The sequence below is a fragment of the Etheostoma cragini genome, chromosome 1, assembly GCF_013103735.1.
Source record: "Etheostoma cragini isolate CJK2018 chromosome 1, CSU_Ecrag_1.0, whole genome shotgun sequence".
Taxonomy (NCBI): domain Eukaryota; kingdom Metazoa; phylum Chordata; class Actinopteri; order Perciformes; family Percidae; genus Etheostoma; species Etheostoma cragini.
Genome location: NC_048407.1, coordinates 7,033,342 through 7,048,414, shown reverse-complemented (window position 1 = coordinate 7,048,414; position 15,073 = coordinate 7,033,342). Strand labels below are relative to the sequence as shown.

The window sequence follows — 15,073 nt, the reverse complement described above, 5'->3', positions numbered from 1 at the left end:
GGATTATGTACACCTCTTCCTGATACTCCCACGAAAAGCCCAATTCCCAAGAAGGTCTGCACCAAAGAAATGGAGACGGTATCAAACGCTGACATACTGAAAGCCATTAATGGCTAAAATGACAACTTTTTTGAAGTTTGAAGAAATGATAATGAAAAATACAGCAGAGATTATTAAAGTGCAGGAAAATGTAAAAGGGCTGGAATTCCAATGGAAAGGTACGGAGGACACAGTCAAGAAGATGAGAGACGAGATAACAGTCCTGAGAGAGAAACTAGAAGATTCGGAGCGGTACAGTAGGAGATGGAATCTTCGTCTTCTGAATCTTCCAGAAAGCAGCAACGAGGATGTGAGGAAGGAGGTGTTGGAGATTATCGCTGAAATTATCCCAGAGGAAAAGAGCAAGCTTGGATTCATGGTGGACACCTTGCACAGGGTTGGATGTCTGAGAGAGGATAAAAGCATCATCATTCAGTTCACCATGCGCACCTTCAGATTTAAAGTGTGGAGAGCCTCCCTCAACGCTGATGTCACGAAGAGAAAGAACCTCCGGATGACTGAGGATTTAACCCAACAGGAGAGATGTGCAGAAATAAACTGTAGCCCCTTGTGAAGCAAGCGCGTGAAGATGGAAAGAAAACTAAATGGCAGGGTCCTGCTGTCATCATCAACGGTGTGAGACACACTGCATAACTGGTTATACTTCTGTTTATGTGAGCCACAATGTTGACATTGCTTGACTTCTTGTAACATTAGGCAAAATACTCAAGTTAAATTCATTGCCCTTTTTATGGGTTATTTTGTTATCCTTATACATAATTAAAGGGGCAATGCTCACTCCAATAGTTAATACTAAAAACATTTTAGAAGTTTTTTGAGGCTACTCGTGTTCAGAGCTTTCCACCTGAAGGTAGGCTAATCTCTGATAGTTTCTATATCAGAGTATCTTTTTCTTAACTTGTTCCTTTAACCTTAACAGACATCCAGCTCATTCCTTTTTAGTTTATTATGACAGATTTTGTTTTTAGTTCCTTAAAAGTAATATCCTTTAATGTAAGGGGTATTCCTGACAGTATCAAAAGGAAATCAATTTTTTTGTTCAGTAGACGAAAAAATGCTGATTAGATTTTTTTACAAGAGACTCACTCAGTGGACAGTGATGTGAAATTCTGGAAAGCTCAATGGGGCGATACGTGTTATTTTTGTCATGCATCTCAACACTCTGCAGGTGTCGCCATTTTACTTAATAATTTTAAAGGAGATATAGCTGAATCAGTGATCTCAAATGAGGGCAGATGGATAATTTTTGTCTTCAAACTAGACAATTCCTTCTTTATAGTTTGTAATGTATATAACTATAATAATACAGCTCTAGCAAAATCAATGTTCTCTCAACTTTGTATGAAAATTGAAACCTTAAAAAACAAATGTAAAGATGCACACATGATTATTGGAGGTGATTTTAATGACCTTGTAGATAGACTTCCTGTAAAATTAATCCCACATTCAAGATTTAAAAGTACTGCATATATACACTACAACTGGTAGTTATAGATGTTTGGCGGTTTTAAAATCGTGACGCTAACAAATTCACCTGGAGCAACGTCCGTAGATCCTTACAGTCTAGAATTGATCTATGGCTCATATCGCCTTCGTGTATGCAATTTGTATCAGAATCCTCACATGGTTATGCCCCATTCTCTGATCATAAATTAATTTCAATCCATTTAGCAGGAACAAAACAACAAAATGGTAATAGGCCTATACGGGGTTATCGGAAACTGAATAATAATTTATCAAGAGATGATGAGTTTTGTGATTTAGTAAAAAAGGCAGCCAAAAGTATATTTAGTAATAATGAAAGGAACTGCATACAAAAATGGGAATATTTTAAATTTAAAATAAGAGAAATAGCAATTAAGAGAATTAAAGTAATAAAAAAAAGGACCACAGCTAAAGAAATACATCTCATGGATACGTTAAACATGTTAATGACTAAGGATAATCTTTCAGAGGAAGAAGAAATAACTTTGAAGAAATTAAAGGAGGAAGTGGATCATATGTATGTTGAAATGGCTAAAGGGGCATTTGTAAGGTCTCGAGCAAAATGGTTGGAACAAGGGGAAAGAAATTTGAGTTCTTTTTTTGCTTTAGAGAAGCGAAATCGCAAGAGAATTAATTTGACTACTCTTAAAATTAATGATAATACCACCTCTAACTCTTTAGAAATTTCAAAATATGTTGGTACATTTTATAGCAATATATGTAAGTCAAATGTTCAACTTGGTGAATGTGATAAGTTCATTGAGTCAATCAAAGCATGTACACCAACTATATCTGAACAATTTAAAATGGATTGCGAACGTCCTATTACTAAAATGGAAATTTCATCAATTCAATGAAAAAAGGGAAATCTCCTGGTAATGATGGGCTTTCAGTTTAAATTTATTCACATTATGGGAAATTATTGAAAATCCTCTATTTGATCTATTTAAAGAATGCACTCTAAAAAAGGAAATGTCAACAAGTATGAAGCAAGGTTAATATGTCTTCTCCCTAAACCTGAAAAATATCACTTATTGATAGAAAACTAAAGACCTATTATGCTTTTAAATATTGACTATAAAATTGTATCATTGATTTTTGCAAAACGGTTAAAAAGAGGTCTTCATGAGATGATAAATGAAACAAAGACAGGTTTTATGTCTAATCATCACATTGGCTCCAATAAAAGACTTGTTCTAGACCTGCTGGACTATTCTGATAACATTAATACTCATGCACTAATAGTATTTCTTGATTTTTATAAAGCATTCGATACAGTAGAACACTATTTTTTATTCAAAGCACTTAGGATTTTTGATTTTGGACAAAACTTTATATCTGCTGTTGAAATGTTTTACAAACATATTGACAGTTCTGTGATATTATATCCAAACACCACAAAAAGATTTTGTGTAATGCGATCTGTTCGCCAAAGCTGCCCTATTTCTCCGTTCTTGTTCCTGCTGGTGGTTGAATTATTGTTATTACATATTCGACATAATCCTATTATTAAAGGTTTGTCTATTTTTGGTGAGGAAATAAGAGTAACTCAACTAGCGGATGATACAGCTCTCTTTTTGAGCGACAAACATCAGATTGCATATGCTATATCCTTAATAGACCAATTCTCAGCTGCTTCGGGTTTAACACTCAACAAATCTAAATGTGAAATTTTATGTCTTTATCAGACTGAAGAGGAAAAAATGTTTGATATACCTGTTAAAAAATGTATAAAATATCTAGGTATTCTCATCTGCAAAGATTATATGGAACATCAGCATCTTCATTTTTCATCCAAATTGAAGAAGACTAAAACTATATTGAACTTATGGCTTCAAAGAGACATTTCTATTTTGGTAAAGATTCTTTTGACTAAAGCAGAAGTGATTTCAAGATTTGTCTACCCTGCCCTCGCTCTCAATGTCCATGATTCAACTTGTAAAGACATAAATACTATGTTTACCAATTTTGTATGGAAAAACAGACACCACCATTTAAAAAAAGCAGTGCTCTCTGGCTCCAAGAATGAAGGTGGATTGGAACTTTTTGACTTTTTTGACTTGAATTACACCTTCAAGGTGAAATGGTGAATGGAATGTTTGAGAGCAGCAGAGTCTTTATGGTACTTTATTCCCAATAACATCTTTAATAGTGTAGGAGGTCTTACATTTTTGTTGAATTGTAATTACAATATTACAAGATTGCCTTTGAAACGGTCCCATTTTTATCAACAAGCTCTATTTGCATGTAAGCTGTGTCATTCTCACAACTTTTCTCCACACAAAAATATATCCTGTGGAATAATGAATGAAAGAGGAGTAAGTCACTGTATTTCCAGAAATGGATTGATAGAGGTATTATCTTCATAAAGGATCTTTTTGGATTTAATAGCCAATTATTAAACTATGAATCCTTTCGAGAGAAGGCATTCCCGATAACATTTAAAGAATATAATTTAGTCTTCAATTCTATCCGTACAGGTATTTAAGAGTTAATGAAAAGTTAAAAAAAAAAAAATGAACCCCCTGATTTTAATTTTAGTCTCTATATAAATGGTATGGATGTTATGAGCAGAAATTGTACAAATAAACATATTAGAAAATGTTTTCTAAATTTAAAGAAAATAACACCTCGTGGTAAATATTTTTGGAATTCTCATTTTAACAACATCAACTGGCATAGGGCGTGGCTTGTTCCTTTTAGATATTGTATTTCAAACAAAATAAGGGACTTACATTTTAAAAATACTACATAAAATATACCCCACAAACTTGTTAATCTCAAAGTTCATGCCAATTGACCAGTTTTTTGGAAATCCGGACCAGAATCATTAATTCACCTTTTGTTTTGGTTGTTTATTTTGTCTTACATTCTGGAAAAGTTTAGAAGATTATTTAACTTCTAAAACTTCACACACAATTACATTAGAAGGAAAACATATTATTACACTGTTTGAGGGCAAAGATAGGAACTTAAGTGATATTATTAATCTTTTCATTTTACCAGGAAGATTTCATAATCATAAGTCAAAATTCTCTAATTAAAACCCAGTTTCAAATTATTTCAAATTGAAGTTGACACTTACTTTGAGTCTCTTTAATAACAAACAAAAAAGCTATATTTATTTCTGACATTTACTTAAGGATGTTTAATTAAGGATTTATATTTTAACACTTTTTCTTTACAAGGCTGTCACATTTTTATTTCTTGTTCTTGTTTTTATCTTTTATTATGACTATTTTTTTTTATTTTGTCATTATTTATTATGTTACTGAGATGTCTGATTCTTTGTTCTGTTATTTGTTAAAATAAAGCAATTAAAAAAAAAAAAAAAAGCATACAAGATGAAAAAAAAAAATATACACAAATCTAACCGGCATGCAACGGGCGCAGATCGGCGGTGATCAGTTCTGCGAAGACTGGCTCATCGCGAACAGCAACAAATGGGCTTCAAATGTCCTAATTGTCTACCGTAAAGCAGAAACAGAAGAAGAGTTGGGTCGTGGCATAGACAGGCCGCGGCAGCAAGCAAGAACAGTAAGGCAACCCGTGGTGAATAACCCATATGTGAATCATAAGTCTGTGAAACGAAAGTGTAACGTTAGCATGTATGCTACGATATGTGGTTTAAGGGAGCCAATGCAAAGCCCATTAAACCGACGTACACGCATGTGTGTAACACGTTAGGTAGCATTAGCATGCTGTTAAGCTAATGCAAATGGGACATGTCGCTCCACAGAAAGCCATGGCCGTTTCACAAATTTATTTTCATATAACGATGTTTTCGCGCGGCATACTGCACCTATTATTTTTTCCATGTTCCATAAATAATGCCACTTAATCCGCGCGTGTGTGGAACGTTACAGGTTTACATAAAGCTGTATGGGCCCCTGTCAGCGCAATGGTTACCATAGAAAAGTTTAGAAAAGCGTCTGGAGTTCGGTTAACCAGATGCACGTTTATCATAAAACAAACTGTTAATCCTCAGCTTTAACGTCTGCTTACTTGTTAGAGTAAAGACATATTGAGAAACACTTTAAATAAAGCGAGTGTGGCGTCTTTGCGTTGTTAGTAAACAGACTTCAATAAGCAAGGGAAAATTTGTTTTTGTCAGAAATATCAGACGCATGGACAAAATATTAAACCACATAAATTAAAACATGCAAACCACAAAATAGAAATAAAAAAGGCTAAATTAAAAAAAATTGACTTACTGATGTTCCGTGCAGCCGTTGCAATCCAAAGAATGAATGGGAGCAAATATAAAGAAAGAATAACAAACTTAAATACCAGAGGTGAAAATCCCAAATATATTGCCTAAAGTTGTTTAACAATAGGAATCTAGGGTTTGCATAAAGATATGTAGATATGTCCATTATTAAATCTGAAGCAAGGGCATAACTTTGGGTGCAACATGGAGAGGACTAGTGTGTTTTAGGCCTGCACAATTAATTGCAGTAGTATCGAAATCGCAATATGGACTAGTGCAAAATTCAAATCGCCATATTTGTTAATGGCAAAATATGTTAAACTATATATTTTGCCACTATCCAACCTGAATTAAGTATTGTGGTGTTGCAGAGACGTCCTGGCCTACAAATCGTATTCTACAACAACAAAAAAACTCTTTGTTTGGTAAAAATCACACTAATCATTTTAATTTCTTTCAATGTTAATTTTTAATGAAAATGAGATTAGTTAGAGAAAAAAAAACATTCCCTCCAATAGCGTGAATCATATCGCAATATCAGTCAAAATGATCGCTCATTTTTTACTCATATGGTGCAACCCTAGTGTGTTTAGCATATCCATCTCTTCTGGTAATTGTGGTTACTTAGGTCTCGTAATGTTACATATGTGGGTCTCACAGCTGTGACCGGACACAAAAATAGCGATGACAAAGCAGTAATGTCACATGGTCTCTATGAATAGAGAATCTTTGTTAGAGACTGTCCGTGTTTTCATCTTAAACTTTGACCCTCTCACTGTGTGTTTTTAATTTCATCAAAGTCGATTGGAACATTTTGGTCACGTAAAAATGTCATGTTTAGCATTGGTAGCACCTTGCCAACCAAGCCATTAAACTAGCTGCCCGATGACAGACACAGGCAGGCTTCTTAACTTCATACCTGAAATGGCAGGTAAAGAACATGAGTTAAAATGCGAAAGAACATTCCTTGTATCTTGGAAAAAAAACTAAAACTGGGTCGAAAATGAATGCGTTGTATGTGTTTACCAGTTATGAGTGTCTAAATAGCTGTTGGTGAATGGAACGAGGTAGAAAAACAGTGGTTCATAGCATACCGCTGACTAGTGAGCAAACAGCTCTTCATCTAGCCCACACAGCCTTAACAAAACAAAATGTATTGCTTTGCGTCACGTTGTCCACTCCATAAAGACTTTCATGTATAGTAGTTGTAACCAGTATCATTATTTGGTTTGTTGAAACTATTTTATGTGCTTGCTTTAAATCTCAGATTGATCAACAACAGAGTGGCCGTGTGTGGGAAGTTTGCGTCCTCTGTTTAATTAAGTGCCAGTGATTCTGCAGACAAACAAAGACAACATGGACGCTACAACAGGAGCACAAACATGGTATGCACACACTCTTACTCTTACACTCTGACACCTGTGTGAACAATGCACAGCATTTATTTGTATGTGTTACAGGCCAAGGGTTTGGACACACCTTTTCCTTGAATGCTTTTTCCTTATTTTCATGACTATTTACATTATAGATTCTCACTGAAGGCATCCAAACTATGGACTATTAAGTGTGAAATAACTATTAAATAAGTCTTATATTTCAGATCCCTCAAAGTAGCCACCCTTTGCTTTTTTGATAGAGCTGCAAACACTTGGTGTTCTGTCGATGAGCTTCATGAGGTAGTCACCTGAAATGGTTTTCACTTGACAGGTGTGCCTTGTCAGGGTGAATGAGTGGAATTTCTTGCCTTATTAATGGAGTTGGGACCATCAGTTGTGTTGTGCAGAATTCAGGTTGATACAGAGCCGACAGCCCTATTGGACAACTGTTAGAATTCATATTATGGTAAGAACCAATCCGCTAAGTAAAGACAAGTGGCCCTGATTACGTTAAGAAATGAAGGTCAGTCAGTTCGAAAAATTGCGAAAACATTAAGTGTGTCCCCAAATGCAGTCACAAAAACCCTCAAGCGCTACAACAAAACTGGCTCACATGAGGACCGCCCCATGAAAGGAAGACCAAGAGTCACCTCTGCTGCTGAGGACAAGTTAATCTGAGTCACCAGCCTCAGAAATAGTTAATTAACAGCAGATCAGATTAGAGACCAGATTAAAACCACACAGAGTCACATCATTTATTTTTGAACAGGACCGTGGTGGCGAATTGTCTTCCGATTGAACATAAACTAAAAACTCAATGTTCAATGGCCACTAAGGCACTGAAGGAGTGTATCTTATGCAGAGATTAAAACTTTCATTATCCAGGCAGAGATGGCCTTCTGTGAGTTTTATTAATACAATTTCTCGGCATACAAACATTTCACAAAAAAGGATCAATGGCGTCTCTGGCTCGGTTACTCTGTAACTCTGCAACTCTCAGACTCTGGTTTAAAAAAACAAAAACAATCAGCCCTCCCTGGTGTCTACCTCCCACAGACCTGTTCACCCATATATGTAGACTACACCTGGTGGCTAAGGCTGCCTGCCTTCAAAACAAAAGCACTAAAAATAACCCAAACTAAATACTAATGTAGCTGTATAATTCAAGCAAAACTTAAATTAAGCAATGATGATAATATCACCTGAAGAGAAGCTTGTTCTTGCCTTAGCCAATTTTTGTCTTTCCTGCATCACAAGTAAGTACTCAGATGTCCATCTTCTTCTTCTTCTTTTGCATTATTCAAAGCAGAAAGACTTTGCTTCAACTCTTTGTTTGCCCTGATAAAATTTGTGCCACTCCAAGCGTTGCTTTGAAGCACTGAAGTTTCTGTTCTACACAACCTTTAACTGTTGTATTCTTGTCACTCTCAGCAGCTTTAAGTTCTTGTCTTGTTTGGCTCAAAAGCAAAAGAACTTCCTTAAGCTTGAGGAACCAGGCAACATATTTTTAAAGTTTCCTCCAAGATGAGAAGTAGTTGATGAGTTGTGGGATCTGAGTTTTTGAAAATTGCATTAACTGATATTTCTCTTTTAACCTCTGGGTCATCATCTGAAATCACAATTAGATCTATGTCAGATACAGGCCACTCCTTCTCTGGCATTTCTAACTGCTCCTCAGATGGTCTTTCATTGAAATCACGATTGTATTGTTTGATGAGCATGTCTTCCAGATGTTCCACAGTCTTGACTCGATTGCTGTCTCCACCGCGCAGTGGTCTATTAATTATGGAATTTTCAACCTTGAAACTGGCATAGTCTTTTGAGTTAGGACGTTAGACGACTCCGTAAAATCATCCGTGTCCATACCAGAAACTTCCAAACCAGTCAGTACATTGGTGCTCACAATCTTCTTTTGACCCTTTGTTCTCAATACAATGTTGGCTGGTTTGCCTCCCAAGCCCAGTCTCTTTGCCAAACTCACAGTACAGAATCTGCCTGAACTCCCGGGATCCAAGAATGCGTATGTATGAATCACTTTATTACTCTTCTGCCCTTTTAACCTGAACGGCAACAATGGAGAAAACATTATCCTCATCACCGGCCCCTATATTACCACATGTCTGTGACGGTCCAGGTGACTCTCCTAGTGGAGGGCTCACGGCTTTGGCTTTTTAAAACACTTATTTGTATCCTTTTCCTCGATGTGAAGAACTGACGGATGCTTCTGGTGACACCCACTACAATCCAAACGACTCCTGCAGTCTTTGCTTATGTGACCAGGCTTTAGGCAACCAAAACAAATTCCATTTTCCTTTTTATGAAACTTATCTTGTCCCGTTGAATCTTCATCTTGAAGCGTGAGCATTTATCCAGTGAGTAACCATTTTCTTGACAAAATAAACGGCAGAAGGAGACAACTAAAAAAAGTCAGCCCTCCCCGGTGTCTACCTCCCATATATGTTCACCCATATATGTAGACTACACCTGGTGGCTAAGGCTGCCTGGTACCTTCAAAACAAAAGCACTAAAAATAACCCAAATAAAATACTAATGATAAACAAATTTATGTAGCTGTATAATTTAAGTAAAACTGAAATTAAATAAATCAAATAATTAGCTATTATACACTCACCTAAAGGATTATTAGGAACACCTGTTCAATTTCTCATTAGTTTTCTTGACACACTTTAGGCCCCTTTAGTGCCACTTGGGCATCGTTTAAATGCCACGGCCTACCTGAGCATTGTTTCTGACCATGTCCATCCCTTTATGGCCACCATGTACCCATCATCTGATGGCTACTTCCAGCAGGATAATGCACCATGTCACAAAGCTTGAATCATTTCAAATTGTTTTCTTGAACATGGCAATGAATTCTCTGTGCTAAAATGGCCCATCACACTCACCAAATCTCAACCATATAGAGGATCTTTGAGATGTGGTGGAGCTTTTGCATCCCACAAATCTCCATCAACTGCAAGATGCTATCCTATCAATATGTGCCAACATTTCTAAAGAATGCTTTCAGCACCTTGTTGAATCAATGCCACAAAGAAGTAAGGCAGTTCTGAAGGCAAAAGTAACAAATTACAGCCTTGGAAATGTAATTAAAATATAAAAGTAAAAGTAGACTTGCAAATTACTTTTTTTATTTTTATTTTTTTATTTTTTTTATGCAAAGCTACCTGGAGAACAGAAAGTGGAGGAACTTTAGTGGACATGGAGAACACGGCCTTTATATGACAATGGATACATTTGAAATGGATGTCTGCCAATTGGCCTAAAACATAACATATATGATTATTATGTTAGAAACGGGGACTCCAGTTTAATAAGATTATGACTCATTTACAAGATACAAATTCAGTTGTGATTCTGTGAGAATTCACAGATAGTTTCTATTTTAAATCTCCCCCTTAACAATTGAATGAATCTACATGCATGTGTAAGTGTGCTCAAATATGGCTTCTGGAAATAAAATAAAGGATTAAAATGAATGACTAAACAGACATTAATGAAGAAGTTCCTCAGCACATTGGCCAGGAGTCCTTCTTGATGCCTACTGTCTGTCTCAAACATCTTTCAGATAAGGCCAAAGATGATGGGAATGTTTTGCTGCTTGTCTGCGGGATCTCTGTTTTCTTCATTTTCAATCATTTTGCCATCCATGCTACTATGTGCTAATGTTGGCACCATCAAGCAGCAATGATTTGCTGTGAATAAATGCAGAATGCCGAATCTGTTGACTTGTCTTAGTTGTGCGTCTAATGCAATATACAGTAGATATATTCCCATCATTTAGATTGAATATGGTATTGATGACGTAAACAATAACGATAACTCCAGTGAAATGATGTGAAAGTTGAGGACTAGATTAGGACTGTATTAAAGCTGTATTCCAACTTTGCCCCAGGTGTGTCTGTGAAAACACAGATGGAGACAAATTCTCTCTAAGTTTCCATCCACTTGTCAATTGAATTACAGTATCTGAAGTTCAGTTAAAAAAAACAAAAAAACTCATGACAATAAAGCTGGTGAAACTGTTGAGGCTTCATTAAGATCAACGTGCAACCTAGCTAACAGGTGAAGAACAAACCAAAACCACTAGCTAACTTACTTTAAATGTGTAAGAACTATAGACCAATGACAGGCTTAAGTGAACTGACTACATAAGTTATATGACTTACAGCTCTCAAAGACGCACACACACACACACACACACACACACACGACTCTGCTGATTATCCTCCGGACAGCTAGTCTCTTTTTCTTTTCTCTCACTTTTTTCTCCGCGTGGCACTTACCCGCTCCCGGTTTTAGGCGCATGTCCGCGCTATTCTCCGACATGACAACCTCCCGTACAAAACTAAAGTAACAAGCCGATTTTGTAAAATGTATGGAGTAGAAGTAAAAAGTTACCACAAAAACAAATAGTAAAGTAAAAATATCAGAAAAATCTACTTGAGTACAGTAACGAAGGATTTGTACCTCATTACTTCCCATCTCTGAATCCTGTCAATAGGTTCCAAAACGTCCCAGTAAATGCCGTAAGCATATACAGTACTCTGTAAATCTTAACAATCATTCTCTGAAGGAACAAGCATGCCTGCTTTTTCTTCAAAATTTACAATTTTTAGCATGTAAGCCTGGAGGTTCTGGTTGCTGTTCCTCAAAACGACCTGAGTTTAGAACATAAACACAAAGCTGGAGAAGAGGGGCATTTGGTGGACTATGCACGACAAAAAGCCTGAACGGTTTGCGTACAGTAAAGGTAGTTACCTTAGAGTCTGTTACCTTATTTGACTGAACTCTGTATGTAATTTCTGTCAATTTTATAAATCTATTATGCTTAAGTAAATGAAAACCCTATCAACACAACTGCTTAAAAAATGTTAATATTAAAATAACACCGTTCTAATCACAGGGTGATTTCTGGAAAGTAAAATGAAGATAAGCGGTCTCCTATTGAAGTTTATGTTCTGCTTTTTCAACTGTTTCAACTGTCATTTTGGTACTGGTGATTCTCTTTTGGGACTGTCTAAAACCTCTTTGGGGTGCGCCAAAAATTCCTCTATGCCGGAAAAAACCCTGCATTCATACAAAATTAAAGAAGCCAAAACACACAGGAAATATATAGCGCTCTTTTAAGATTGTCTTTTGCCCTTGATTTTTGGAATTTGTCTACATCGGTCATTTCCAGAATGCAGTATACAGTTTGGCTTTGTTAAAAGGTTCAGTAGATAAATCTTATAAAAACAAAAAAACTACTTTTGTTTCTCCATATAGTTGTTCTTTAACATGTTTCCTCATCTTCTCTCACCAGGTTATTTATTTAGCTGAGCTGCTGATTCTTAAGATGTGTGATCAGAAAAATTATGGTGACCAAGGTGAGATGTTAAACACTGAGGATGTGGATGAGCTGTCAGCCAGTGATGAATCTGAGCCTGAGAAACAAACCAGCAATGCTCCCTTTGACCCAGAGCTGGATGATGATGATTATGATTATGGTGGGGAGGTTGAGATCTCTGCTCTAGCTGCAGGACACCAAGCTCAGAGTTCCTTCAGTCTGAGAGGAGGGAGTTCAGCTTTCTCAAACCGTAGCCACAGCATCTTTGAATGCCTGGACAGTGTTGCTCGGCCAACCGCCTCCTCTCTGAGCCAAGATGACGTTACAGACGGAGTATTTGCTCGGCCTCTGCCTCCACATCCCAGCAGAAAGACAAGTCAGCCTCTGTCCAACTGTCCCACACCGGCAAAGAAAAGAGGCGTTCCGGACTACCTGGTGCACCCTGAGCGCTGGACCCGCTACAGTCTGGAAGAAGTGACAATGACCTGTGACAAGGGCAACAGATATGCAGCTCACAACTTCCTCTTCAGTCTGCAGCAGAGGAAAGAGCTACAAGAGAGCAGGACAGATTCCTCCTGTGACATCCAGCAGAAGATTATCTTCTCCAGACCCAGCGGGATGCTAACTGAAAAACCTGCTGAACAGCTGTCAGCTGTTGGAGGCAAAGAGGAGACACACCTCAGTCATCTGGAGGAGGACGACGAGAATGAGGAGGGCATGGAGGAAGCCAGAAACCAGAGTGTAGAAAGGGCGAGAGATGAAGAAAAAGACATAAAGGGAGTTTTGGGTCGACCAGAGGAGAAGAAATCCGGGCAGAAAGAAAAAGAGGAGGAGGAAGAGGCCAACCCCCGCTTTCCATCTTTCAGGCAGACCAAGCGTAAGAACTACAGGAAAAGCTCAGGGCAAGATGATAACTGACCACTACACAACTCTTTGCCACCTCATCTTTATGCCAAAATAGTACAAACCACAGATGTAAAACACTGACTTTACTGTACTCAGTCCAGAGCACAGCGCAAGCGGGAGGATTTTGGATTGAGCCCAAAACAGATTTTTTGAAATGTTGGAGCGTTGCCTTATCACCTGCTCCAATTTTGCTGCAGTACTGCTCACACCTCTAGTTCGAGAAGCATCCCCAAGCCTGTCTTTGCGTTACTGCAGCATATGCAGATGAATGGAGCATGCCCGTCCTACAGTGGACTTTTTTTCTGGAGGGGCTCCAGGCATTAAGGGAAGGTGGGCGCCAGTCATCTAATAAATACAATGCAGCATTTTTCCTTTTTTGGAGCAAGTGGTTCAGCGATTTGAGTAGAGCCAGGTGAAATCTGAGTGGAGCGTAGAGCAATACTGAGCAAAGTGTCTGGAAGCGAATTTGGACAAGGGGGCAGAGAAAATGAACAGCTCTGTGAGCGAAGAGCGTAAATTCTCACTGATCAAATTATGCTATGTACTACCAAACCCTTAAACTGATAAAGAGCAACTTAACAGCAGGCTCAGAAGCAGTGTTTTGCTGACCTCTAGTGATTTACCGATGGTTATGGTTGGACATGGGTTCTGCTGCACCTGTAACAACACCAAAAAGTGAACTATAGAATAAACTGTTTATCTTTTTTTTTTTTGTTGTTAGCATGTCAGCTAACTAGCTTACCCTACATTTAAGTACGCTAGTTTTCAATCGAGGAGGCAACATCAACAGCTAACCGTCAGCTAAAAGTGAGAAGCTGCTTCTGGGAAATCTAACTAAATCTAGGTAAATCTACTGCTTTTATTGTATTGTAAAAATGTGTTGAAAATGCAAGATTGACAGGCTAGCAACAAGTGTGGGGGGTGGGGGGCAAGGCTGAGTAATTGTCAGTTAAATTCAAATAAGCCTGAAAACAAACGTAAACACACTTTGTTTAAAAAAAAAAAAAAAGAATCAACATGAGGGCAGTGAGTGTTAAGTCCAGCTGGTAATACTGGGGAAGGAAATTGGAACTGTAGGAATTTAAAACTTGTAGTCTTTATCCTGATTTGATTTACATTTTTTTTGTAGCATGTTCTGTATATTGGAATAGTCTCAATCTTAAATAAAAACTTTTGATTTTTATTTCTTTTATTATGTCATTCTTTTAAAACAATGAAATATTCTGTAAAGAAGAAAACCTCTTCTACGTCCTCACCACAAAAATCTGCGTTTTAAATTTGCAAATGAACATGTAGACATGCCTGATGCATTGTGTAAACGTTCTGTGGACCGATGAGGTTAAAATAGAACTTTTTGGCCGGAATGACCAATAAAAGAACCTCTGCTTTTCATTTTATGACATTAAGTCTTACCATGTTCGCAAATATTCCCACACACTGTCTTCCAATTTATTTATCTTGCAATTACGTAAGAGCTTGTTCTAAATTGGTCTGAAACAACTTGCATTGACGCTTAAGACTTTCATCTTACACCAATTTCAAAACTGATGTTCTGATATCTTGGTACATAGTTGACACAATATAACATGGGCTACAACAAAAACAATTGAAAAGGTTGGGGGCAAACTATTTTCAAATTTCTTAAATAGTTTTGAGTTGATCTAAAACCACTTAGCTTGTTTTTTATTC

The 15,073-nt window shown here is 37.2% G+C and overlaps 1 protein-coding gene across 1 annotated transcript; it reads left to right on the top strand.

Annotated features, from left to right (window-relative positions):
- Positions 1-4,923: 4,923 nt before the first annotated feature.
- tssc4 (tumor suppressing subtransferable candidate 4) lies at positions 4,924-14,569 on the top strand. The gene is made up of 4 exons (XM_034877421.1): positions 4,924-5,123; positions 7,023-7,034; positions 7,083-7,140; positions 12,455-14,569. The coding sequence occupies exons 1-4, from the start codon at positions 4,924-4,926 to the stop codon at positions 13,394-13,396; spliced, it is 1,212 nt and encodes a 403-aa protein (XP_034733312.1). The 3' UTR covers positions 13,397-14,569.
- The last annotated feature ends 504 nt before the right edge of the window (positions 14,570-15,073 follow it).

Bases quoted from the DNA above. Each gene is read 5' to 3' on its own strand.
- tssc4 (XM_034877421.1), top strand. From the start codon at position 4,924: ATGCAACGGGCGCAGATCGGCGGTGATCAGTTCTGCGAAGACTGGCTC. The intron at 7,141-12,454 runs GTATGCACACAC...TTCTCTCACCAG, and splicing joins ACAACAGGAGCACAAACATG to GTTATTTATTTAGCTGAGCT.